Genomic DNA, 25,849 nt, shown 5'->3' on the forward strand with positions numbered 1-25,849 from the left:
CGAAGGAGGAGAATTTTTCCGGTGATTTGGAGAGAGTTTAGACTAATGTATATTGCAACCTTCAAGAGGCTAACAAGAAGTCCAAGAAGTATTTTGACAGGAAACGTAAAGAGGTTTTGTTTACTGTGGGTGACATGGTTTGGTTGTCCTCAAAGAACCTGCGGTTGAGTATTCCCTCTAAAAAACTGGGTCCTAAGTTTGTGGGTCCATTTAAAGTGCTTCAGGTTGTTAACCCGTCTGCTGTTAGGTTGGATGTCCCTACTTCCTGGAAGATTAATCCTGTGTTTCATGTTTCCTTGTTGAAAAAGGCTGATGTATCAGATAGGGACGCCACTGTCACAGTTCCTCCTGTGGTAGAAGACGGCGAATATGAAATTTCTCGTGTCTTGAATTCTAGATGGCATAGAGGGAGATTACAGTATCTTGTCACCTGGAAGGGTTTTGGTCCCGAAGACAACTCCTGGGTAAGGACGGATGATGTCTCTGCTCCTAGGTTTGTTAAAGCTTTCCACAAGAGGTTTCCGGATAGGCCTGGGCCTGGAGGATCCTCATAAAAGAGGGGGCACTGTTAGAACCCTCCTGTTTGTTTTTTCCATCTTGTGTTTTACGATCACGTGACCATCTGCCTTTATATTCCAGCTCCGCCCTTTTAGCTGTGCTGGACTTCAGTGTTTGACTGTTTCTCTAGCCAGGTGCTTCTGTGCCTTTCTCTGTCAGTTCGCTTGGTCCTTCTGGGACCTCTAGTACCTTTTTGTCAGTTTTTCTTTTTGTGTTCTGCAACAACTTCTCTGTTTAGGAGGTGTCCCATTTTTTTCCCAGTCCATAGTTTTTTTAGGGACCCCTCCCCTTATGCTATAGGTCTTTGTTCTGACTAGCCGAGGACTAAGGCGGGTCTGTTCGCTAGGAACAGTCAGCCCACTGCATCGTAGGGATTCAGCTTAGTCTTACTGCAGGGACAGTTTTCCCTTATCTTTCCTTAGTACTTGTTGCAGATCATAACAAAAATAGCTGTACACAAGACTTGACCCTCTCACTATGGGAGAGATCTGTCAATCACCTAGAGCAATGCAGCAAGAAGCCGGTGTGGGGCAGTGACAGTGATTGACTGATCAAAGTGATTGACAGGTCTCCCCCATAGCAAGAGGAGCTAGTCTTGTCTCTGGCTATAGTCCCGGCTGGCCACTCCGAGCAGCGCTTCTAGTGATTGACAAGTCTCTTCCATAGCTAGAGGAGCTAGTCTCGTCTCTGGCTATGGTCCCGGCTTGCCTCTCCCAGCAACGGTTCAAGTGATTGACAGGTCTCTCCCATAGCTAGAGGAGCTAGTCTCGTCTCTGGCTATGGTCTTGGTCGTCCTTTCAAAGGAATGCTTCAAGTGATTGACAGGTCTCTCCCATAGCGAGAGGAGGTAGCCTCGTCTCTGGCTATGGTCCCGGCTGGCCTCTCTAAGCAACGCTTCAAGTGATTGACAGGTCTCTCCCATAGCTAGAGGAGCTAGTCTCGTCTCTGGCTATGGTCCCAGCCGGCCTCTCCCAGCACCGCTTCACGTGATTGACAGGTCTCTCATGTAGTGAGAGGAGCTAGTCTCATCTCTGGCTATGGTCCCCATTCGGCCTCCCTCCTCACTGCTTCATGTGATTGACAGGTATCTCCCATAGTGAGGAGCTAGTCTCATCTCTGGCTATGGTCCACAGCCGGCTTCTCCTTGTACCGCTCTAGATAATTGACAGGTCTCCCCCATAGCAAGAGTGGCTAGTCTCATCTCTGGCTATGGACCCTGGCTGGCCCCTCCCTGCACCACTCCAAGTGATTGACAGGTCTTTCTCATAGAAAGAGGGGCTATTCTTGTCTTTGGCTATGGTCCCTGACCACAACTTCTAACTTCTTTTTCTTTGAAACACCGGAGCGTTTTAGACAAAAGTATACATGGTTTCAAAGGTACATCCAGGATCTGATTCATGCTGCCCATGGTTTGTGCAGCATTCATTAAGTAACATATACCCTTAAAGTTACTATAAATGCAACTTGCAACTAAAAATTGTCAACCCTTAAGTTCATGATGAGTGTATGAATATAATAAGCAACCCAAATAGGCATCAAACAACGTCCCATTAGACAATAAGCCCATTGGTTAAGTACAGCCCACAACCCAAGTTTGTTTTTAATCCACCTCTAATGGGAAATTAGAAAGTAAGTGTCTGAGCTCATATCTGAGCTATCTAGCTACTTCTAAGTGCAGAGACAAGTGTTGAGTGTAACAATAAGTTGCTGATGTTGCAGCATACATTATTTAAATGTGATTCAATGGAAAATTGGTTAGATGTTGTGGGCATAATTACAAGGTCAGAAGGCTGCCAGACTCCTCTTTCAGTCAATCATTCAGCACTTCACATTGCTTTGAGGTCTTTGTTCTTCATATGAATGTATAGTTTCCACTTTGGTACCATATAGATCAGGGTTTCTCAACAAATTTTCATCTGGGGCCTCACTAGCCAGAAAGTTAAGATGTCTGGACCTTAGCAATGGTCAATGTTCCTGCAAAAATAAAGCAAAAAAACGCAAAACATTGCTTTATCTCTGATTTGTTCCATTAAAACATCTACAATATAAGCTAAGCAAAAAAGGATTCACAGAAAGATACACTCTATGGTGCACACCAATTGGCCATAACATTTCAACTACTTCTGAAGGTGTCCTGCAGCATCTGGCACCACGACGTTGTGTGGCCTCCATGGATCAGACTTGTTTTTACAGCACATGCCACAGATGATCAATGAGTGACATCTTGGGAGTTTAGAGACCAAGTCATCAACTTGAACACTTTGACATGATCCCCAAACCATTTCTGAACAAGTTTTTGCAGTACGGCAAGTGCATTATTCTTGTAAAAAAGGGCACTGCCTAGGGGAACACCACTGCCATAAAGGGAGGGTTCTTGGTCTGTATAATATTTGGCTTTGTGATACCTGTCAGATTTACATGAATGCCAGTATTTAAGTTTTTCCAGCAGAACATTGCCCTATCACAATCACTGCTTCTGCCGACTTATTGTCTTCCCATAGTGCATCCTGGTGCCATCTTGCCCAAACCTCCAGCTTCACATGTAACGTGCCACGGGACGGTAGCCGTGGGTGAGGTACTAATCTCTTATGCACCCGTCATGTTTCATGAAGGTGGGAGTACTGTCTGGGTGTGTGGACTTTGCCTATGGGGGCGCTACGCCCTTGCATGCCGCTTGATGCCAGTAACTTCGGCTGACCAGGACCGGATGTTGAACAGTTGAATGAGGGAGACCACCACTCAAAAATAAACAGTCTTTTACTGAAAATCCACTTGGTGGGGACTATGTACAGTAGATAGCGGGTGCATAACTTCACGAATGTTTCCTTCACAATACCGAGCATCTTCACACACAGCCTCTCTACCTCTTCAAGTTTACTTGTTCCTGCTGCCTCATGTTTCTCTGTCTTCACCACCACCTAACACTCTATTACAGTCCAGTTAGTGAGAGTCCTATTCTCAACCCGCAGTTCCGCATCCTCTTTTCCTCTTAGGGGAAATAGTTTGCCAATATGGCCAGTACTTAGCTTCTCTGCTTGCTGACGCCAAACTGGGGCATTTTGTTCGTCTCACGTTTCCTCTGAGTTATAAACTCGGGGCCGTACTGCCATGGACCGGCCTTCTCACCACTCGGCGTCCCTCATCATTGCTCCGCCTTTCAGTGGGTGAGGTCTTCTTAGGCACACCATTCCATTTCGCTAACACATCTGCCCGTTTTCCTTTATAATGCTTCACTGGGCGGACCTTTTCCTTCCACTTCACCTTACTGGGGCAGGCACCTCATACTGTGGGCTGGCACTTCCAGATAAGACACTCCCTTTAATAGGTGAAACCTCTGGAGGGCTGGAAGGTTCTTGGCGCCCTTTCGTGTCTTCTATGCTCATGACGGGTGGGACCTTCTTGTTGTACTGCGCCACTAACCGATATTTTAAAGTTCGTACTCGGCGCCATACGCCACTAACCGATATTTTAAAGTTCATACTCGGCACCATATAAACTTGGGGCCGTACTACTAGGCATCCTATCCCAGAACCTGTCTCCAATGCATCACTCTGTCCTTTGATCACTTTTCTTTCCTTTACTCCAGATCTTGCTATCCACTGCCTCGGTCTTCACTCACTTTGGGGACACCCAACTCATGCAGCTCTGAGAGTACTCAGACCAAAGGTCTAATCTAGCTTCAAGCTAGGCCCTGTCTGACTCACTACCTTGAACCTTGAAGTCCTCTCTGATATTGCTACATAGCGCCACTTTGGGCTAGTCCCAGAACACAGCTCTATCACATAGCAAAGTAAAACATTATAATGCATCACATCACAGCACATATCAATAAGGGGAACGTGGGCACAACTTCCTTCTTCTTATGTACACATGGTGTAAAGTGTGATTCATTAGACCATCCCACCTTCTTCCATTGCTCCATGGCCCAGTCTTGATGGTTTTATGATGATGGACAGTTATGGGTTTGGGCACTCTATCCAGTCTGTAGCTATGGGATGCAATAATCAAGCTAATCATTGTTATTCACTTCACGTGCCCATGGTTTTAAAGTTACGACAGATTGGTATATGCATCGTAGTTCAACCACAGATATTTTTAGAGAAATTTTGGTCTGTAAAGTTGCAAACCCTTTCATAGAGGAAACCTAATGCGACTGAATTGGGGCTCCTGGAATGTTGGTGCCCAGCTATAGCTGGTCCCTTTTCTATGATGTGTTGAGTCATTTTTCAGAACCGACCTCTTCAATGGGACTACATTGCTAGGAATTGAGGAGGTGAGGAATTAACTACTAAAATGGCAGAGAAGGTATAAAAAAACATATCCACCTGTCTGACGTGCTTGCCAAATACAGCACCAAAATGGTGGGTTTGTTTGATTTTTGCAGTGGGGTCTCCTTCCTTCTGTCTCCTTTGTATCTCCTAAAATGTTACATCAAATATTAGACATTTATTATATGGTTACTCTGGCTACATGGTCCTTCTTGGAAGCTGAGATTCTTATACCTTGTAGGCCTACATTAGATTGCACAATCTTGGATGGAGACAGCTGAACACCGGTGGCTCCAGATTGGCGTTGACTTTGGTCAGAATGCAACTCAAGGAAATGACCGATATACCGGACTGGTAATGGAATAGTCACATCATGTAACTCACCTACAGATGACTCTCATATGTTGGTGTGTATTCTGAGCTATGTCCTGTCTCAGTAATATCAGGGATCTACCCACAGGATGGGTGATAAATGTAAGATTGGTGTCATCTATCCATAGGATGGGTGGTAAATGTAAGATGGTATCATCTAACCATCATCTAACCATTGGTATCATCTAACTATAAGATGGGTGGTAAATGTAATATTGATGTCATCTGAAAGCTGGGAACTGCTCTAAATCAAGAATGTGGGTCTTTGTCCCACATGTGAATGAGGCCGTAAAGCCCAACCATAGTTGCGAATGGAGAAAGTGTCAAGCATGCTCTCCTCCACTCCATTCACACAGGCTGCGTAACCTCCGTTCTCGGGATCAGTCAGGATGTCGCCAGTCGGTTGCTCAGCAATCATTCGTTTATCACACTTCCTATAGCTAATAAATATTGCTTGTGGGGTAACCTCATCAAAGGTCATAAATTACGATAAAAGCACTGGTTGGTTTCCCACATCCTTGATTATTGAAGGGATTATCCACTACTTGGACAATCCCTTCTTAAATGTACTTACCTCCTGGACCACTGCCATTCCAGCAATGCAAGCTCTGGGTCTACTGTTGTTTGTGTGACATTGCTATGACACAGGAGTGCTGCAGACTATCGTGGCACTGATCGGCAGCAGCTTCCAAACTTCCCAGAGAAAGAAATGTTCCCTTGGAGGGAAATTTGAAGGTTGCAACCCATCAGCAGTCACTGATATTCTGCATCGCTCATGTGACATAACAATATCATGAAAGCATTGGCAGACTCATCATTGAAATGGCGCCAGTCTGGGAGAATATATTTTTTCTTTATTTTAAATGGCGCACTATAGCATTTAGGAAGTAGTTGCCCAAGTTGTGGACAACCCCCTCAATACCTTTTAACACTTTGTGTACGTTTCTAAATTATCATCACTATATTTTGTACTTGTATTAATTTATTATTTAGACTAAGCTGTTTTTTTGCGTCATCTGGACATACAGTGGATATCAAAAGTCTACATACCCCTGTTAAAATGCCATGTAAAAAAAATTCATACCAAGAAGAATTATTTCAGAACTTTTTCCACCTTTATTGTCACCCATAATCTGTACAATTCAATTGAAAAATCAACTAAAAGCTTTTTGGGTATAAAAAAGTACTAAAATAATGTGGTTGCATAAATCTGCACACCCTTAATTTAATACTTTGTTGAAGTTGCCTTTGAATTTATGACAGCATTTAGTCTTTTTGTGTAGGAGTCTATCAGTTTGACACATCTAGAATTAGCGATCTTTGTCCACTCTTCCTTGCAGTAGCTCCACATTTTTCAGATTGTGAGAACATCTTCTGTGTACAGCGCCCTCAGGTCCCCACAGATCTTCAATTGGATTTAGGTCTGGACTCTTTGCTGAGCCATTCCAAAACTTTCATCTTCTTGTGGTAGAGCCATTCTTTTGTTGATTTGGAGGTATGCCTCGGGTCGTTGTTGTGCTGAAAGGTGAAATTACTATTCATCTTTAGCTTTTTAGCAAAGGCCTGAAGGTTTTGTTGCAAAATTGACTGGTATTTGTAACTGTTCATAATTCTCTCTACCCCGTCTAAAGCCCCAGTTCCAGCTGCCGAAAAACAGCCCCAAAGCACAATGCTGCCTCCACCATACTTCACTGTGTGTATGGTGTTCTTTTGGTGATGCATAGTGTTGACTTTGTGCTAAACATACCTTTTGGAATTATCGCCAAAAAGTTTAACCTTGGTCTCATCAGACCATAATACGTTTTCCCACATGCTTTTGACAGACTTGATGTAGGTTTTGGCAAGACATAGCCAGGCTTGGATGCTTTTCTTTATAGAAATAGCTTCCATCTTTTCACCCTACTCCACAGGTCAGACATATGAAGAATATAGGAGATTGTTGCCACATGCTGTAAACAACCAGTACTGGCCAGAAATTCCTGCAGCTCTTTTAATATTGCTGTAGGCTTCATGGCAGCCTCCTGGACCAATTTTCTTTTGTCTTTTCACCAATTTTTGAAGGACTTTGAGTTCTAGTTACTGAAACTGTTGTGCCAAATTTAAGCCACTTCTTGATAACGTTTTCACAGTGTCCATGGTAGATCTAATGCCATGTAAATTTTTTCTACCCTCCTTCTGACTGATTAATCACTTCAACTATGAAATCCCTTTGCTGTGTTGTAAGCTGTTTAGAGACTTTGGCTTTTGCTGTTAAAAGCAACTAGGAAAATAACAGGAAAATCCTACCAGAACAGCTGAACATTATATGGGGTTAATCAGAATCCCTGTAAATGATGGCAGCTGTAAAGTGAGTTTAAATGTGATTTGCTAAATGTGAACACAACCACATCCCCAATTAAAATAGGGTGTTAACACTTACGCAACCATATTATTTTTGTTTTTATATTTTATTTCTCCTCTCAAAATGATTTTAGTTTGTTTCTTAATGGATTTGTACAGATTATAGGGGACATATAATCTACATGTTCTGTTCGGAACCTTATCGCTTACAACATTGCATCCATTGCAGTCTTGTCTGTTTGGCTGAGGATCTGTAACCCTGCTGTAACCCCTCTCTTCTCCTGAACCATATTCTTAGCTACAGTGGTGGCCAAAAGTATTGGCACCCCTGCAATTCTGTCAGATAATACTCAGGTTCTTTCTGAAAATGATTGCAATCACAAATTCTTTGGTATTATTATCTTCATTTAATTTGCTTGCAAGGAAAAAACACAAAAGAGAATAAAGCAAAAATCAAATCATTGATCATTTCACACAAAACTCCAAAAATGGGCCAGACAAAAGTATTGGCACCCTCAGCCTAATACTTGGTTGCACAACCTTTAGCCAAAATAACTGCGAACAACCGCTTCCGGTAACCATCAATGAGTTTCTTACAATGCTCTGCTGGAATTGTAGACCATTCTTCTTTGGCAAACTGCTCCAGGTCCCTGATATTTGAAGGGTGCCTTCTCCAAACTGCCATTTTGAGATCTCTCCACAGGTGTTCTATGGGATTCAGGTCTGGACTCATTGCTGGCCACCTTAGAAGTCTCCAGTGTTTTCTCTCAAACCATTTTATAGAGCTTTTGGAAGTGTGTTTTGGGTCATTGTCCTGCTGGAAGACCCATGACCTCTGAGGGAGACCCAGCTTTCTCACACTGGGCCCTACATTATGCTGCAAAATTTGTTGGTAGTCTTCAGACTTCATAATGCCATGCACACGGTCAAGCAGTCCAGTGCCAGAGGCAGCAAAGCAACCCCAAAACATCAGGGAACCTCCGCCATGTTTGACTGTAGGGACCGTGTTCTTTTCTTTGAATGCCTCTTTTTTTTTCCTGTACACTCTATGTTGATGCTTTTTCCCAAAAAGCTCTACTTTTGTCTCATCTGACCAGAGAACATTCTTCCAAAACGTTTTAGGCTTTCTCAGGTATGTTTTGGCAAACTCCAGCCTGGCTTTTTTATGTCTCGGGGTAAGAAGTGGGGTCTTCCTGGGTATCCTACCATACAGTCACTTTTAATTCAGACGCCGACGGATAGTACGGGTTGACACTGTTGTACCCTTGGACTGCAGGGCAGCTTGAACTTGTTTGGATGTTAGTCGAGGTTCTTTATCCACCATCCGCACAATCTTGCGTTGAAATCTCTCGTCAATTTTTCTTTTCCGTCCACATCTAGGGAGGTTAGCCACAGTGCCATGGGCTTTAAACTTCTTGATGACACTGCGCACGGAAGACACAGGAACATTCAGGAGATGGACTTGTAGCCTTGAGATGGCTCATGCTTCCTCACAATTTGGTTTCTCAAGTCCTCAGACAGTTCTTTGGTCTTCTTTCTTTTCTTCATGCTCAATGTGGTACACACAAGGACACAGGACAGAGGTTGAGTCAACCTTAATCCATGTTAACTGGCTGCAAGTGTGATTTAGTTATTGCCAACACCTGTTAGGTGCCACAGGTAAGTTACAGGTGCTGTAAATTACACGAATTAGAGAAGCATCACATGATTTTTCAAACAGTGCCAATACTTTTGTCCACCCCCTTTTTAGGTTTGCTGTGGAATTGTATCCAATTTGGCTTTAGGACAATTCTTTTTGTGTTTTTTCATTGAAGACAAATTAAATGAAGATAATAATACCAAAGAATTTGTGATTGCAATCATTTTCAGGAAGAAACTGAGTATTATCTGAAAGAATTGCAGGGGTGCCAATACTTTTGGCCACCACTGTAGGTCATTAAGCAACCTAGATGAATGTTGATCGGAACAGAGATAAGTGTTACATCTTCTGCCATCAGACAAGTTCACTAAAGAATTCACAGTTAACTTCCTCTTCAGCCAGTTATGTAATACATAGAGGATGTAGAAGCTAATAAAACCCATTTTTTAATAAAAAAAAAAATCAGATTGCAAAAAGTGACTTTTAGCAAAAAAATACATGCATTTTAATAAAAAAAAAAATAATAAAAACATCCCCGAGTATTTGTATGCTGAATCCCCATTTACATAGGTTTAGAATTGTTCCCGTTCATTGGCCAGCATCTTTTATGCTACCTAAAAATAAAAATTGTCGGCAGCACCGATAATATGCAAGCCATAAGTGTATTCATTTTTTATGATCATATTGACAATGGATCATCCCTATCTCCCCTTCTAAACAAGTTCTGATTGACTTGTTATATTATTGATTGGCATTCGTTATGGGTAGAAATCTGCCTGTAAAAGGACCCTCGAAACATTGTGAGAGTTTTTAATCTGAGATCAGTATGATGTAGGAAGTGAGACCTTGATTCCAGCAATCTGTCACTTACTAGGCTTCAGTGTTTTCTCATCAGGAGATTATTAGGACTAGGTGTCTTGTGCTTCCTAGCCCTGCTACTCTGTGTAACCCCGCCCCCACCGCTGATTGGCAGCTTTCTGTCAATATACAGTGGACACAGAAATTGTGGTACATCGCTGGAATCAGGGTTTCTGCCTCTACATCACTTCGCTCTCAGCATACATAGTAAACAGGAATGAACTGGCCATCTGCCAGTTGCCAGATGGGCCGATGCCAGCAGTGGGCCTCTCAGTCACACTGCAGGTCTCTCCGGTAGTACTACATTTAGATCATTGCACTGCACAGGGATACATTTCTCACCCTCTCTCCCATGTGACCTTCTTTCCTCCTATTCACACAAGGCTTACGGAGGAGGAGAGAGGTAGCAACGTTCACACAGCCAGTCAGCATCATTCTCACCTGCACTTGTGGCACCCCAGAGGGTCTGGTTGCCACAGTGGTAGTAATACCATGTCTGGGAGCAAAACAGGAGTTTCCTGGTCAGGGAACACACTACATGCAACACCTCCTGCCCCAGACCAGAAAAGGGGAGGATCCTGCCCTTTATAACTGGGTCTGGAGGCGGGGTTAGGGGGTCAGAGTCTAGTTCAGTGTCAGGAGTCAAGCAGGACACTAAGGAGCAAGGAGCCGAGGACTGGAGCTGGCAGAGCTCGTCCTAGCCAGAGTACATACCGAGAACCGGACACCGGAGTCCGAGGCTGTGGGACCCTTCAAGCCCAGCAGCAGAAACCGCAAGGCAGGAGATTGCAGGTCTCCTGGCCAACAGAAGCCCGGAGGCTCAGCCACACGTAAGGACCAGTACCGCCACAGAGGAGCGAGGAATACACGGGATCCGAGTCGCCAGCCATTCGGATGACCAACACGTTACACTCAGGGACGTGGGCTACAACACAACTTTAAGCGGGATAGCCAAAGAGTACAGTCAGGACGGCAGGCCTACAACTTCACCTGGCCAGGAGGACTCTAGGATTGCTCCCAGACTGACCGGGCCCTCATCCCTAGCAAGTACTCCCGTTGAGGCCCATATAATTGCCAACAGTAAAGACCCTAGGACTGCACTGCAAAGACTCCGTGTTATCATTACTGATCCAGGTACTATCACCACCATCATCCATACACGCTGCCCTGAAGCTCCAATCTTCCTGTGGGGAGTTACACTACCTTGCTGCACACACCATCAGCTTCAGTGGACTGCTCCGCAGCGGAGGTTCCCGATAACCGCATCCCACAGGTGGCGTAGTCGGACTATCTATAACTGAGACATATAGACTACCCTGGTTTGACCGCCCTGGGTCACGGACCGGGTCACCGCCACGGTGACTACAACCCCTAGCATCTACAAGGCCCGGCTCCGGGTATCCCCCATGGCCCAGGGGGCGCGTCACACTCAGCTGCCCAGCAAGAGCAGGCTGAGGCAGACAGCACCCACAGACTGAATAGCAGCATGGTTACTGCCTGTACTATATCCCCTCCCCCATTCTGGCTGGTGAACAATTTATTTCAGCGTGGGGAGCTCCCATTTAAATATACATCTTCTTATCACCCTCATGTGTTTATAAAAGCTATTTGTAGAAGGCTCTTTCATTGTTAACCCTTGTTAAGTCTTCCATTGCCTCCCTGCAGCTGACTGAGAAAAAAATGGGTGGTTAGTGACAGAGTCAAATTTTGAAACTTGTGCAAATATCTCACTTGGTCTCTGACTCTGTGATGCAGATGCTACTGACAAAAGACCCCTCCACACATTAGATTATGGTCAGGTTCAGGTAGTTTAAAAAATGAGCTAATCACATCCACAAAATGTGTACATGATGGGCTTAGGGTTCGTTTAGGATATAAACATGATTCTGCCTAAGTTAGTTCATCTGCCAATACCACAACCCAGCACAGTGCTTCGGGAGCTTCCTTGGCGCCATTTCTCTCTCTTCTGGGTCTTGTTCTCTTTGTACCTGCTCTAGAGGCTGTCCAGCCTCCAGCACCATCGGGGCCCCTGATGCATGAACATGAGCCACTGCTCCAGGCATAACTTGAACCACAACCGACCCTTGTGACGGTGAGGGCGACCTCCAATGCTCCCCTGTCGTGATAGGCGTCACATCTCCAGGTTGGGCAGTCTGCATAGTTCTCTCCCTGGCCCTCTCTGCCTTCCACCAACTCGCAGTCGCTACTGTACTCCCCCACACCACACTGACCATGTACCAACAACGAGGGCCATCCATCTTGATTGAAGAACATTACTCATGTACCTGGTGAAATATCGTGCATTCTCCAGGGCAGATGTTCATTCTCTAATATCTTCTTCTCCACAAAGATGTGATGACCGGTTCCAATCTCATGGATGAACCCAATCCCCCCACTGTATATCTTAGCTGATGACCTCTCTGTGGGAAGCCTGCTTCTTGTATCATGTGGCTAAGGGGCCCACCAACATTTCTCTGGCCCGAGTCCTGGCTCTCCTCCTCTCAGCTGTCGACAGGTCCCTTACGAGCTGCCATACCCTCGCCCTACTTTCCTCAGTCTGCAGAAAGCCCAGAGATGGAGACCAGTTACTTGTTGTGGTGACTCCCTGTGCGTGACCCGAGACAACTGTTTCTGGTCCTCCGGAGCAGATCCCCTCTTCTTCTGCATGAAGGCTAGCCAGCCCCAAGTCCTCTACACACCCTTAGCTCTTTGGGGTGCAATCACTGGCTCCGTCATGCTTCCTGACAACTCCCGCTCGTCAGCCATGAGATGCTGCTTACTCTCTGGCTCTCAGCAGACTTATGATGCTGACCTTCTCATCTCTGAGCAGCCTTCCTCACTATTCCGCCCTTCTCTGGGTGGGGTCTCCTTTGGCGCACTGTCCCATTTCTCTAGTGACTCCGCCAATTTTCCCTCGTCAGACTTGAATAAGCGGGCCTTTTCTTTCCACTTCACTCTCCTTAGGCGGGCATCTTTCACTGCAGGCTGGTGTTTCCTGCTAAGACACCCCCTTCTGTAGATGTAACCTTTGGAGGGCTGGCTGGTTCTTTGCGCCCTGTCGCGTTTTATACGCCCATGATGGGCAGGTTCTCTTTTTCGTTCTGTGTCACTAACCGCCATTTTAAAGTTTGTGCTCAGCGCCATCTAAGACCACGTCGTGGTTGCCAACTTCCATGTAACTCAAGTCTTCACTACTCCAGCCTGCTGACTACGCCAAGTGTAACGTGATGCAGAGTGGTGGCCATGGGCAAGGTACTTGTTTCGCACTTAAAATACATTGCAACAATACACATGTCTTTTAGTGGAAACGTGGGCAACACTTTCATCTTCTTACATTTCCCCCTTCTTTAACGACTGTCGTCCTCGGCCATCCAGAACCTGAAAGACACCAATGCATCTCGCCACCATATAACATATATAAAACAATGCTGGGTCCTCTCCTTCTCATAGAGCAATGTGGACCCGGTCCTTATCGCCATCAATAAACAACCGCCAATTGCTAAATATTTACCAGTTGGCTGTTGTTTGATAGCCTGTTAACACAGGCAGACTACACTAAAGGATGCGCATGGGACGATCAATAATAGATTGCTTACCATAAATAGGCTGCCATTGTTTTTGGAAGCGCGAGTCCTGTTTACAGAAGATGATGAGGTTGATGAACAAGCGTTATTTGTTGCTTATTTGTTGGATGATCAACAACCTGTATAAAGTTTGAGATTATCATGAAACGAGCGTTCCTAGAAGCAATCGTTATCAATAATCTTGCAATGAACATGCACCTTACGAGTTTGCAGCTTTATGTGCTCAATTGTATTACAGATAGGTGAGGGAGCTGCCTTCATTGGCAAAGGTCCATTTACACTGAAATATTATTTTGAATGATTGTTCCTAGGAACACTCATTGCACAATAACCCTACAATGCAAACAGGCTGATGATCACCAGATGAATGATCAAAATGCTTGTTCAGCAGGTGAAATGACTTTTAAAGGGGTTGTCCGGGACTATTTTATATTTCTACTTTGGGCCTAAGAACTACCTGCCTGTTCTACCCGGCACCGGCTCAAAGCGTTCATGGAGTGCTCCTGATGGTGATTCTGCTGCTACACGTCAGCAGAGCAGCTCATCCTCTTCCGCTCTACTGTGTTGATGAGGTGTGACTTCTGATGTCATGCTGATTGACAGCCTAATATCAATCAGAATATTTGTAGTCATGCTCGATCAACAGAGCAGAAGAGGAAGAGCTGCTCTGCTGACATGAAGCAGCAGAATTACCAGCAGGAGCACTCCATGACATACCCTAAAAGTGAGGCAATTTGAAATCTAATGCTCAACACTCAAAACTTTGGTTCTCCATGAGATGAACTAATGTCAAAGTCTCTATCAGCAGCTTACTCCACTCTCCCCATAGAGAACACATGTATGTTCAGCCAAGCTGAGTGTTCCTGTGTATGGCAAAATTGGAGAGATGGCTGTTAAAGCGTCTACCCGACAGCTATTTCAGTTGTATAGGCAGCTTAAAGGGCTATTCCCTTCTCCAAGATCCTTTCCCAATTCATAGTAGGTGTAATAATAATAATATTAGCAAACATCTCTAATTACAAATGTCGTGCAGTTCTTCTGATTCGCTATGTCACTTACCCCATGTCCAGTAGCTTAGATATCCATGGATACGGCTACTCACATTGTGACAGTTAGTTAGTTGTTAGAGTGGCCGTGACCATGGATACCTAAGCTTCTGCAATGCCCTGCACATGGGGTAAGCGACATAGCAAATCAGAAGAACTATACTACATTTCTAATTGGAGGTATTTGCTAATAATAATATTATTACACCTAGTACATATTGTGAGAGCAACTTGGAGATGGGAATACCCCTTTAACACCATTACATTACGTAAAATCCTCAGAAAGACTAGTCATTGTTGACATCTCATTGGAGGGTGTCCACCACTTTTTACCACTGTCTGTGAGCCAAAACAAACAGCTAGCAGTTCCTGTATTACATGAGTGGCCATTCATCTAAATGGCTGATATGTAATACTACACTTCAACTATATATAGCCCCCTTAAAGGGGTTGTCCTGTCTTTTCACGAAAGTCTGCAGTCACTCTATGTGACTGCAGACTTCTGAATTCTCACATCGCGGCCGGCGCTCGCTGTGAGGATTTGAAAGACTGAGCGGTCATGTGACCGAAAGCATGTGATTTGCATACTCCTGGTCACATTCAGACTAGAGGCTCAGTTCACTTGCATTGAGTGAGGCAGCACCCGTCTAGTCGGAATGTGGCCATATCGCATACTTGTGGTCATATGACCACTCGGTCTTGCAACCCGCACCGGAGGATCCTCACAGCGAGCGCTGTGCTCTGCAACTGCAGACTTTCATGATAAACCCGGGCAACCCCTTTAAGGTGCATTTTCATTGGCCGAATGGCTGTTAAAGGGGTTTTCCACCCCAGAGCAAACTTTCGGCGTCTTACTGAATAACTAAGTGTGTACACAAAGCACACAGGGCTCTGAGAGCAGCTGCCCGCTGTAGCCCCCCAGAACTGTACAGACTACATTCCCTATTTAAAGTAAAGACCAAGAGTTCATCACCCTATATACAATGACTTCCCTTATTATTTTGTACTGTTTCAACTTCATTCCCCTTTAGAATATCCTTCATGTGCCATATTTACAGCACTGGTGTGTTAATACTACACTAATGACTCATAAAGGCTTCGTAAATGAACATACATTTTTTTGGACTGTATACAATACATGCATTAATATCGATGTATTTTGCCTACGTTTCATCACTCCTGCCCACACGTTGTGCAAGGAGCTGCAGCAACGCAGCCTTATGACTTAAACCGTGAGCCTCTGCACTCCTTTATTTTTGCAGGGATAAATTCACTTGAAATAATAGATTTTGCAAAAATTGTAATATCTAGTGATCAGGCAATCAAAATGTCTTCTAATTGAGTTGTCACTGGTGAAAAAACAAAATCTGTACCGTTGGTCACCCTGGCATATGGCCTGAATTACAGTTAAAGAGGACCTATCACTTGCCATAAAATAATATTTTTTATTTTGTATAAATACCGCTATTCTCAGGAATCCTGAATTGTTTTTCTTTTGTTCCTGTGCCTCTCAATTCCTGAGATATGGAACCCTCTTCCCTGCCGCTGTTCTCCTGAATCCGGAGTTGTCTTTCTTTTGTTCCTGCGCCTGTCGGTTCCTGAGATATGGCCCTTTCTTCTCTGTATATAAATCTATCCTTGTTAGCCAACTGGGAGTGATCCTCAGGATGACTCCCGTAGAGGAACGTTGCTGACCACGCTCACTTGGCTAACAAGATTAGATTTATATGCTGAGAAGAAGGCTCCATATCTCAGGAATGGAGAGGTGCAGGAACAAAAGAAAGACAACTCCGGATTCAGGAGAACAGCGGCAGGGAAGAGGGTTCCATATCTCAGGAATGGAGAGGCACAGGAACAAAAGAAAAGCCGGATTCAGGAGAACAGCAGCATTTACACCATGTGAAAAAAATACATATTTATAGAAAAACTTTTAAAGCCCCTATTATTACTCCACTAAAATTCCCATTAGCTTTAATTATCCTCTCGCTGTTTGATAGTTTAACTGCATGCTTTTTATCAAAGTAATATGTAATTCAAGGTCAGAATAAAGTTAACGTTTTATGTACAATTTTGCATTCAGAAAAGCTAGAAAGTGTAAAAACGCTCCCTCTGTAGTCTCTTGCTAGCAAAGCTTGACAATGAGTCGAAGCCTCCTGTCAGTAGAGGGTTAAAACATATATTCACTACATGGATTAATACATTGAGCTACTGAAAATGTGTATTCATTTTTATAAATACATTGCATTATCTTGAGTCTCTGCCTGTATTACAGGCCAGAGCTGCCTTCATAATTCTGCAAGCTTCTGAGCTGAAATCTCCCAACATTCCATTGTGTATTCTGTGCATAGGTATATAAAGGTATGGACCCCAGACAATAAGGAATGAAAAGAGTCCTAGCACTCAAGGAGGTTTTTCCATGTTTCAGCCCATGCCAATTATTCCACAGCGGTGGAAGCTCGGAACGGTCTGAAACGCGTTCAGTTTGACAAAAAAAGGAAACTGAAAGATCCTTTTTTGATTCCTTATTATCTACCTTCCTCATGTACCACCATAGCAATGGAGTGCCAATCTCTCCAGACCCCAGACAATAACTCCCAACAGTTTCCTTTTTATCACAGTCAGCAAGTTCTTCTTTGGGACCTTTTTTTTTCATCTGATAGCCCCTCGTATTTCGTCTCACCATCTCAGACATTAGGATTCCCTCCAATTATGCGAGCTCTGATCCCTGATTAATCTGTGTGAATGTAGGGATATTTTGCATGCACTTGTATGACCACCGCTCTCAGTCTATAGAGCTGTACTCGGCTTTCTCCAGCAGTGAATAGAGTGATGGTCACGCATGTGCACTATGGGACTCAGGGACCCCCATTCTCATGATCAGTGGGCTCTCTGAGGTCGGATCTCCTCTTATTGCACAGTATCACTAGAGATGGTGTAAATCGATTCCCTTGCGGTCCTTCGGTCACGTTAGTAATCTTGGACCTCCAGATATGAGCCGTGAAGATCGCCTCTTGCCCAACGACATCCACATAGTTACACAGTCACACAGGTTGAAAAAAGAAGCAGGTCAATCAAGTTCAACCTTTCTGTACCAGTCCTTCATTCTCTATTGCTAGATTATTTATAACCCACAACGCCATTTGTCGTGAAAAAAGCATCCAGCCCTTTTTTAGATGCTGATGTAGAGTCTTCCTTGACTACATCTTGGGGTCGGGCAAGAATACTTTTCTGTTTAGCTGATGGAATTGCCTTTCCTCCCCCCGTACTGAATGTCCCTTGGTCCTTTGGAAGTCTTTGGATGGAATAAGTCATCCTTCTTTTTGATGATGGTGCAACGTGTGTCACGCCGCAATGATGACTTTGTGCCAAGCCAGCTAGTCCAACGTAGAACCGCGAATGCCATCAGCTTCTCTCGGCTCTTGTCCAGCACCGATAGATTACTGATGTGGCCAATGGACTAGGTCCTGCAAATCTATTTGTACCAACTACAAATAAATGATCAATTTTAATGGCGGGCCAACTCTCCCAGACTATCACTAAGGTTTCCCAGTGTCCAATATCTGCCTAGTTTTTACATAACACTATGGGAGCAGAAAAGATAGAGAGGACTTGATAGATAGAGAAGACTCCATGGATGGTGTAATGGCTTCTACAGAAATGGTTGAAGTTTTAGTTTATATTCACCCTGTATTTTTCAGATTGTTTGCACGTGATGTTTTTGGATTTGCCCTATTGTGTTGAATCTTGTGCTAAAGCTCCTATGGTTTGTAGGTGACTGGGGACATACATTTCCCGAAACTGTTAGATATAGCAATTGTCTAACATCGGTTATGCATCTTTTTCTTTTACTTTGTTCTTAAAGACTCCAAGCAGAACGGGGATGCTGCCAACGCTGCACTAGCCAACGAGGATTGCCCAACAATAGACCAGGCTCTTTCACCAGAAGAAAAGTCTCCAGTCACCCCCGGTGCAAGAGAGAGATACAATCGTGACCGAGCTTGTTTCCTATTGTCAACAGGGGATTTTGCCCATTCTCCAGACGGCAACATCCGCAAAGGTATTCACCTCTGATGCATACTTCCCCCCACCTTCATCGCTCACTTCCATTTATGCAGCTAACTGCAGCCAGCAATGCAAAAGCTTGAAATTGATAATTCCCCTCCTGAAAAAAAAACCCCACCATGCAAAAGACCGATGTCTCTGATCTGCTTTCAGCTTAGATCTTGCTGGTTCCGATCACTCTCAGTCTCCTTTAAGTGGGATGTGTAGATGTGAGCTACATGTAGTTTAAAGAAAAGAAAATAGCCACGTCTTCCTTTGCAATCTTGCTTCTTGTAGGCTGCTTGAGTAGGAATAGTACATTTTAGGCTCTAATTTAATTGAACTTGTGTATGTGCCATGGTGGTCAGAAAAAAAAAAAATATTGAGGAGTCTGAGAAAACAAGAAGCAGCTCAGCTACCAATGCGAAAATGCAATACCACCTCTTTTTTTTTGGTACCGTAAGAAGACATTAGAAAATTGATGGGTGCACTCCATATATGATTCAAATAAAAACATCCTTTTCAAGGGTTACTCTCCTCCAGCAGTCCAAAAAAAAATATGATCACATCACCTTTTTTTGGGGTCATACACCCTATGTACCTCTGAACTTTCCAGAATTAGGAACCTGAGGTGATGGGTGAAGGTTGAGGTGGAATCAAAGCCCGATGAGTAAGCATGGAAGGATGTAGGCATCATGGGACACCCCAATGTTATTTCAGCATGCTCATATGTGATGTTGTTTCAATGTCTATATGTCGGAAAGTCTAGAAATGCCAGGCTAGTTTGCAACCATGTTCTCATGTTATATGTTATGTCCTTCGACTTTTTGTATGTTTTGTTGCTCTTTTGTTTTTCAGCTCATGTGACAGATCATAATGGCCCGATATCTGACTGAGGTTTTATTGCTATACAAGTTTATTACTGTCATTACCTACATATTCCCCACCTCCCCAATAGATTTTGCTACTTGTACCAAAATCTTATAAAAGCACTACTGCAGCTACATTAGTCAGCATACCCATATCCTTGTCATGCTGTTACCGGCATGGTGGGTCAAGCTGTCATGCAAGAGACCAGTGCATACACGACCAGAAAGTATTGTATGCAATTGAGACTCCGAGTGTCAAGGGTGAATTGTAGCTTATGGAGTGAGTATGTGTCCATATTACTGTATGTTTGTATGGCTGAGAGTCTAGTATGTTGACGTCCTACCATAGTAGATGTTAATTGGCAAAAACCATTTTCACTCCGGATCAGTGCCGATTGAACAATGGGGCTGTGATATTTTTATATCTTAACACACGGAATATTATGCCAATAGTTATTTTCATGGTGTCATTAACCACTTTCCATGTTTCATTGGTTGACTGGGCAGTGACTGGTTCATTTTATTCATTTTTTTTTTTCATGGCAATCATAAAGTTACAACAGTGCTAGTCAAAATGAGTCACGTGGGCCAAGCTGTACTGTCTTTTTCATTTTCACAAGCTCACAAGTTAAAAAAAATATACATTTCATTCGCATTAATGATAAATTCCATGCCATCGACATTATTTCTTGTCTTAGAAATGAATTCCTGTTCTTAGAGTCAATCTCAGGACAGTGATTACAAAAGTAAAGTTTCACATACAGCAAAAGTAGGTGTAAGCAGAACCAATGAAATGGCCTGGCAAAACACGAAAACTAGGAGAGGAGTAGCCTGAGGTACAGAAGGGCTGGAAAAGGGAGAGGCCTGGCACAGTAGGAAAACTAGGGTAGGATTGGCATGTCAGGACCTCAGGATCATGATAACAAAAGTAAAGTTTCATGTACAGCAATGGAAGTATTAGCAGAACCAATGAAATGGCCTGGCAAAACAGGAAAACTAGGAGAGGAGCAGCCTGACGCACAGAAGGGCTAGAAAAGGGAGAGGCCTGGCAGGAAAACTAGGGAAGGAGTGGTATGGTAGGAACTAAGTGCAGTGATAACAAAAGAAAAGTTTGGTGTACAGACTGTAAAGTGTTTGCAGAACTAATAATAGTATGGTCTGGCCCACAAGAAAACTAGGAGAGGAGCTGCCTGACGCACAGAAGGGTTGGAAAAGGGAGAGGCCTGGCAAGAAAACTAGGGAAGGAGTGATATGGCAGGAATTAAGGGCAGTGCTAACAAAAGTAAAGTTTTGTGGACAGAAAAGGAAGTGTTAACAGAACCAACAAAAGTATGACCTGGCAAAACCTGAAAACTAGGAGAGGAGCAGCCTGATGCACAGAAGGGCTAGAAAAGGGAGAGGCCTGGCAGGAAAACTAGGGAAGGAGTGGTATGGCAGGAACTAAGGGCAGTGATAACAAAAGAAAAGTTTTGTGTACAGAATGTAAAGTGTTTGCAGAACTAATAATAGTATGGTCTGGCACACAAGAAAACTAGGAGAGGAGCAGCCTGACTCACAGAAAGGCTAGGAAAGGGAGAGGCCTGGCAGGAGTGGTATGGCAGGACCTAAAGACAGTGATAGCAAAATAAAAGTTGTGTGTACAGAATGTAAAGTGTTTGCTGAACTAATATCAGTATGGTCTGGCACACAAGAAAACTAGGAGAGGAGCAGCCTAATTCAGAGAAAGGCTGGAAATGGGAGAGGCCTCACACAGCAGGAAAACTAGGGTAGGATTGGTATGGCAGGACCTCAGGACAGTGATAACAAAAGTAAATTTTTGTGTACAGTAAGGGAAGTATTAGCAGAACTAATGAAAGTATGGCCTGGCAAAACAGGAAAACTAGGAGAGGAGCAGCCTGACGCACAGAAAGGCTAGAAAAGGGAGAGGCCTGGAAGAAGAAATGGTATGGCAGGACCTAGGGACAGTGATAACAAAAGAAAAGTTGTGCGCACAGAATGTAAAGTGTTTGCAGAACTAATAACAGTATGGTCTGGCACACAAGAAAACTAGGAGAGGAGCAGCCTGACTCACAGAAAGGCTGGAAATGGGAGAGGCCTGACACAGCAGGAAAACTAGGGAAGGAGTGGTCTGGCAGGCAGGAAAACTGGGAAAGGTTTGGTCTGGAACATGGGAGAAACTGAAAGAAGTGGCTTGCATACAAGAAAACTAGGAAAGTAATGGCCTGGCATGCAGAAAATCTGGGGTAGGTGTGACATGATATGAAGGAAGTTTGGAGAAACTTTGGCCTGCCGTGTAAGAAAATTGGGGAATTTTTGGCCTGACATAAAGGAAAACTGGGAATGGGTGGTCTGGACACAAGAAAGTTTGAGAAGTAGTGTCAGCCATAAATGGAATAGAAAAGGAGTGTTCTAATACTTTGAGTGAGGGCTAGAGAACAGAAAGGAGGTTCAGTTGGCAAGTGGAAAAACTGAGGATTGGGTGGTATGGCAGAATGGAAGGTTTGAGAAGGGTTGTTACTTCGGGCCGAACAGCGAAGGCTAAAGTTATTCAACATGTCTAAACCAGCAAGCTTTATTAAATGACTACTCACAGTAACAAACACTAAATAGGCATCTCTAAACCTAGCATTTTTCACAATTACTTACTCAGAGAGTGTTCATGCAGATAAATATGTCCTCCGTGAAGACTAAAGAGTGAATGGGAAACAAAGGGTGAATTAAAGGGAGATTCAACTGTAAAGCCACTTTTTTTCCTTAAGGAATTCCTTGAACTGCTCCCATGAGGAGTATGATAATGAGCTTGCAGGGTCTTTATTGAAATTCAATGCCCTTCACCTTCCAATACCCACCATTTGCACAGTACAGTTGCCTTCATTCTATTAATTGGCTGCTAAAAGGGCTTTTGCATATAGTTATACTATGTGCAAATCAGAGGGTGTGCATTAATTTCCTATATATATAGAATGAAAATGGGGGGCCTCATGGCAAAAATTGAAATGAAGCCCTCTTGTTCACTTCACCAGATCCTGTAGAAATTGATGCTTGTTTGTCCTTGACACCTTTCCATGGTCTTTGAGTTGAGTACCCACACCCTTATTTGCTAAAATGAGATAAGTGTAGATAAGTGTAGAGGTCAATAACAGATGAGGCCAACCAAGTGCTAATAGGCTGCCTCGATGTTTGTAAGGCCGGCCATACACATTAGATCAGGGTTGGGGAGCCTCAGGCCTGTGAGCCATTTATGGCCCTCGATGACCTTTTTTCTGGCCCCCGGGCAGATTCCCGGGGCCCAAAGTGCTTGGGTCGGTAGCTGTATTTTGACAGCCACCGGCCCACTAATTTCTTCTTGCTCTGTGAGCATGCACACACAGTGTTCACTACTAAACGCTGAGGAGCGTGCAATGAAAGATTACATCCTGACACCAGTGTTAGCGTCAGGACATACTTTGTGGGTGGAGTAATTTGTACGGCCCCCGAAGGATGGCAAAATTATCCAAAAGGCCCTTGGAAGAAAAAAGATTCCCCACCCCTGCATTAGATGGTTGTCAGCCGAAATATCGTTCAGCTGACAGCCATCTCAGCCGACTCCCAGCCGAGCGCTCCTGTGTTCTCTATTAGAAAGCCACCGACTGAAATGTTGGGTGGCGGCTTATCTCACAGAGAGCAATGCGATCGGCAGTAAAAAATCATACGTGCCTGATTGATATCACTCCCGACTATAATTTGGCCAGCGCCCCTATACACAATCGACTGTCTGCCGAACCCGTCAATATCGGTCGTTTCGGCTGACATAAGTCTAATGCGTATGGCCAGCTTAAATCTATCGTGTCTCGAATTTAAAGAAGACCTGTCATCTCTTGAAAAATTTCAAACAGTAAAAAGAGACCAAAATATAAAACGTTTCTCAAATAAGGTAAATAATTATGAAAATGTAAAAAAAAATCAGTCTAATTTAGTGATTTGCTCTGGCCTTTTAAGAAAAGAAAACAGAACTTGGCTGAAGTCTCTCCATTGTCTCACTAGTTTGACAGCTGGGTGAGACATTCATCTTCTGAGCTGTTAGATACCACTGTGTGGAGAGGGGACTGGAAATGTGCAGCATGTAAACACCGTTGAGATCTGTGATGCTGTCTTATTTCATACTGATTGTAAATATGCTAGAAGCTAAGTAGGATGGATTGCTGTGTATTATAATGTAGCAGGAGGAGACAAGAAAAAGCTACTGAGGTAATGTCTGTCACAGCCTTCTGCTTAGTGTGTTCTGGCTGGCTGTCTGTGTACAGTATATGGTGAGAGACTCCGATCACCTTTGGCTGGGAGCTGATTCCTTCTTTTTCAGATTAACCGTTTACCAGCTGCTATGTCCTCCTCTTTCAAATTAACACTTTAGAAGCAGCTACATCCTCGCCCTTTATCTGAGCTGCATAGTTCAGTGTGACATCTTATCACATGGCTGATAAATACCAATATCCTGTATGTTGTAAAGCTCAGGTTTCTGGCAAGAGGAGAGGTACATTTCCAACCTATTTGTGTTTCGCTGATTCACACTCATTGGGATTAATTGGTGAATTTCTTTGCCATGTTAGTGATTCTCTTTTGGTGAATTTCAGAGAAAAAAAAATTGCGAATCAATGTTTCCATTGTATTCCATGAACCAAAGACAAAACAGTGAAAAAGGCCAAATCCTGAAAGATCTGAGCACAAGACTCGACTTTGCCTTTTGGATGCTGTATATAATCAGCTCTCCCTCCCCTACAGTTGGTACCTTCCAGAGAAGGGAATCTCACTCATAAAAGTAAAACTACTAGTGATGAGCGAGCATGCTCGTTACTTGAGATTTACGAACATGCTCAGGTGTTTTCCGAGTATCTTCAGCATTCTCGGGTGTTATGTTTGAGTCACGCTGTGTGCATGATTTGTGACTGTTTGACAGCTTTAATACATGTGAGGAATGCCTCTTTCTTAGGCATTCATCACATGTATTAAAGCTGTGACTAAAACAAAACGCCCGAGCACGCTGAAGATACTCGACGAGCGCTCGAGCATGCTCGCCGAAAGGGTTAACAGAACATACTTGCTCATCACTAAAAACTACCTTTCCTGTAATTCTGAGGGATATCATCTAATTTGCTAATGACATACATTTGAGAAAAGTCTTATAATGCAATCTACTGTCACATTTTATGTTTTTCTTATAACCGATAGGTCCCCTTTAAGTTAAGGGGTTAATACTTCCACTATGCTATACTGTATGATCATAAAAGATAAGAAAGACAATGTGACAACCGGAGCTTGATAGTGCCTAAGGATAGGCCATCAATGTAATATCCCTAAAAGCCTCTTGAATGCAAGAAGAAACATGTGGTCAGAGGAACATTAGAGTCTTAAAGCATTAATCCAGGACTATTTTTTTTTACTATGGGCATAAAACTAGCAGACAGGTAGTTGATAACTACCTGCTTGTTCTACCCGGCGTCAGCACAGAGCGGTCATTAACCGTTCCTGCTGATGGGGCTGTTGATGGGGCTTAACTGATGATGTCATGCTGATTGACAGCCAGCTCCCCGCAGTTATGCAGCTAGGAGCCGGCAGTCAATGAGCAAAACATCGGCAGTCAACAGAACGGAAGAGAAACTGCTACCGTTTCGATGTGACATCAGTGGAAGCCACTGAATTAAGAGTGGTCGATGACTGCTCTGTGTTGATAGAGCTTGGCGCCAGGCACAACAGACAGGTAGGTAGCAACTACCTGCCTGTTAGTTTTATAACCATAGTAAAAAAAAGAACTGGATAAACCCTTTAAGTCCCCAATATCATTTAGATAGACATTGTGCAACCGGCTGATTTCAGTGAGACAAGTTGACTATCTAGTGAGTATGGGGGATCTCCCCAGTCTTCACCAGGAAATAAGCCATTGGCAGAGTTCTCTGGTGCAGATTATTCCTTATTGACAACAAATTCTTGCTCAACCATATGTATGATGAGTTAGAAGAGATAACTATCAAGTCAATGTCCTATTGGGACAGCACCTTTGGAGGTCCTTCAAGTTCTAAGTTGAAATAATTTAAGAAAGCTAAGAATGTTGGCTTAAAACTTTCCTTGACTAGAAGCTTCGACTTAAGATCGTTGGCTTGAAGTGGTCTTCTACTGCGACCAAAAGTTAAGACTGAGGTTAAGCTATAGGGCCTTCTGCCATCCATATACCATCATGTTTTTGGGGGGATATTAGCAGGTCTTTGCCCTAACAGTTGCTCTAGTCCTTCTGTATGTTATT

At 43.7% G+C, this 25,849-nt stretch overlaps 1 protein-coding gene across 12 annotated transcripts in view; it reads left to right on the forward strand.

Annotated features, from left to right (window-relative positions):
• LOC141172102 (voltage-gated potassium channel KCNC1-like) overlaps positions 1–25,849 on the forward strand; it is a 154,231-nt gene that overhangs the window by 95,927 nt on the left and 32,455 nt on the right. For 10 of the 12 annotated variants that reach the window (XR_012252419.1, XR_012252418.1, XM_073655949.1 and 7 more), the window contains exon 4: positions 18,528–18,722. Coding sequence is in view for 10 of the 12 variants with exons in the window: in XM_073655949.1 (XP_073512050.1) it covers positions 18,528–18,722 (195 nt within the window). In the remaining 2 variants the exon portion in view is untranslated. Of the gene's footprint in view, positions 1–18,527; positions 18,723–19,564; positions 19,604–25,849 lie in introns of all 12 variants that reach the window. The other 2 variants (XM_073655954.1, XM_073655955.1) reach the window with 1 other exon arrangement.

The sequence above is a fragment of the Phyllobates terribilis genome, unplaced genomic scaffold (genome assembly GCF_046119375.1).
Source record: "Phyllobates terribilis strain yellow unplaced genomic scaffold, ASM4611937v1 Scaffold_12__6_contigs__length_324123572, whole genome shotgun sequence".
Taxonomy (NCBI): domain Eukaryota; kingdom Metazoa; phylum Chordata; class Amphibia; order Anura; family Dendrobatidae; genus Phyllobates; species Phyllobates terribilis.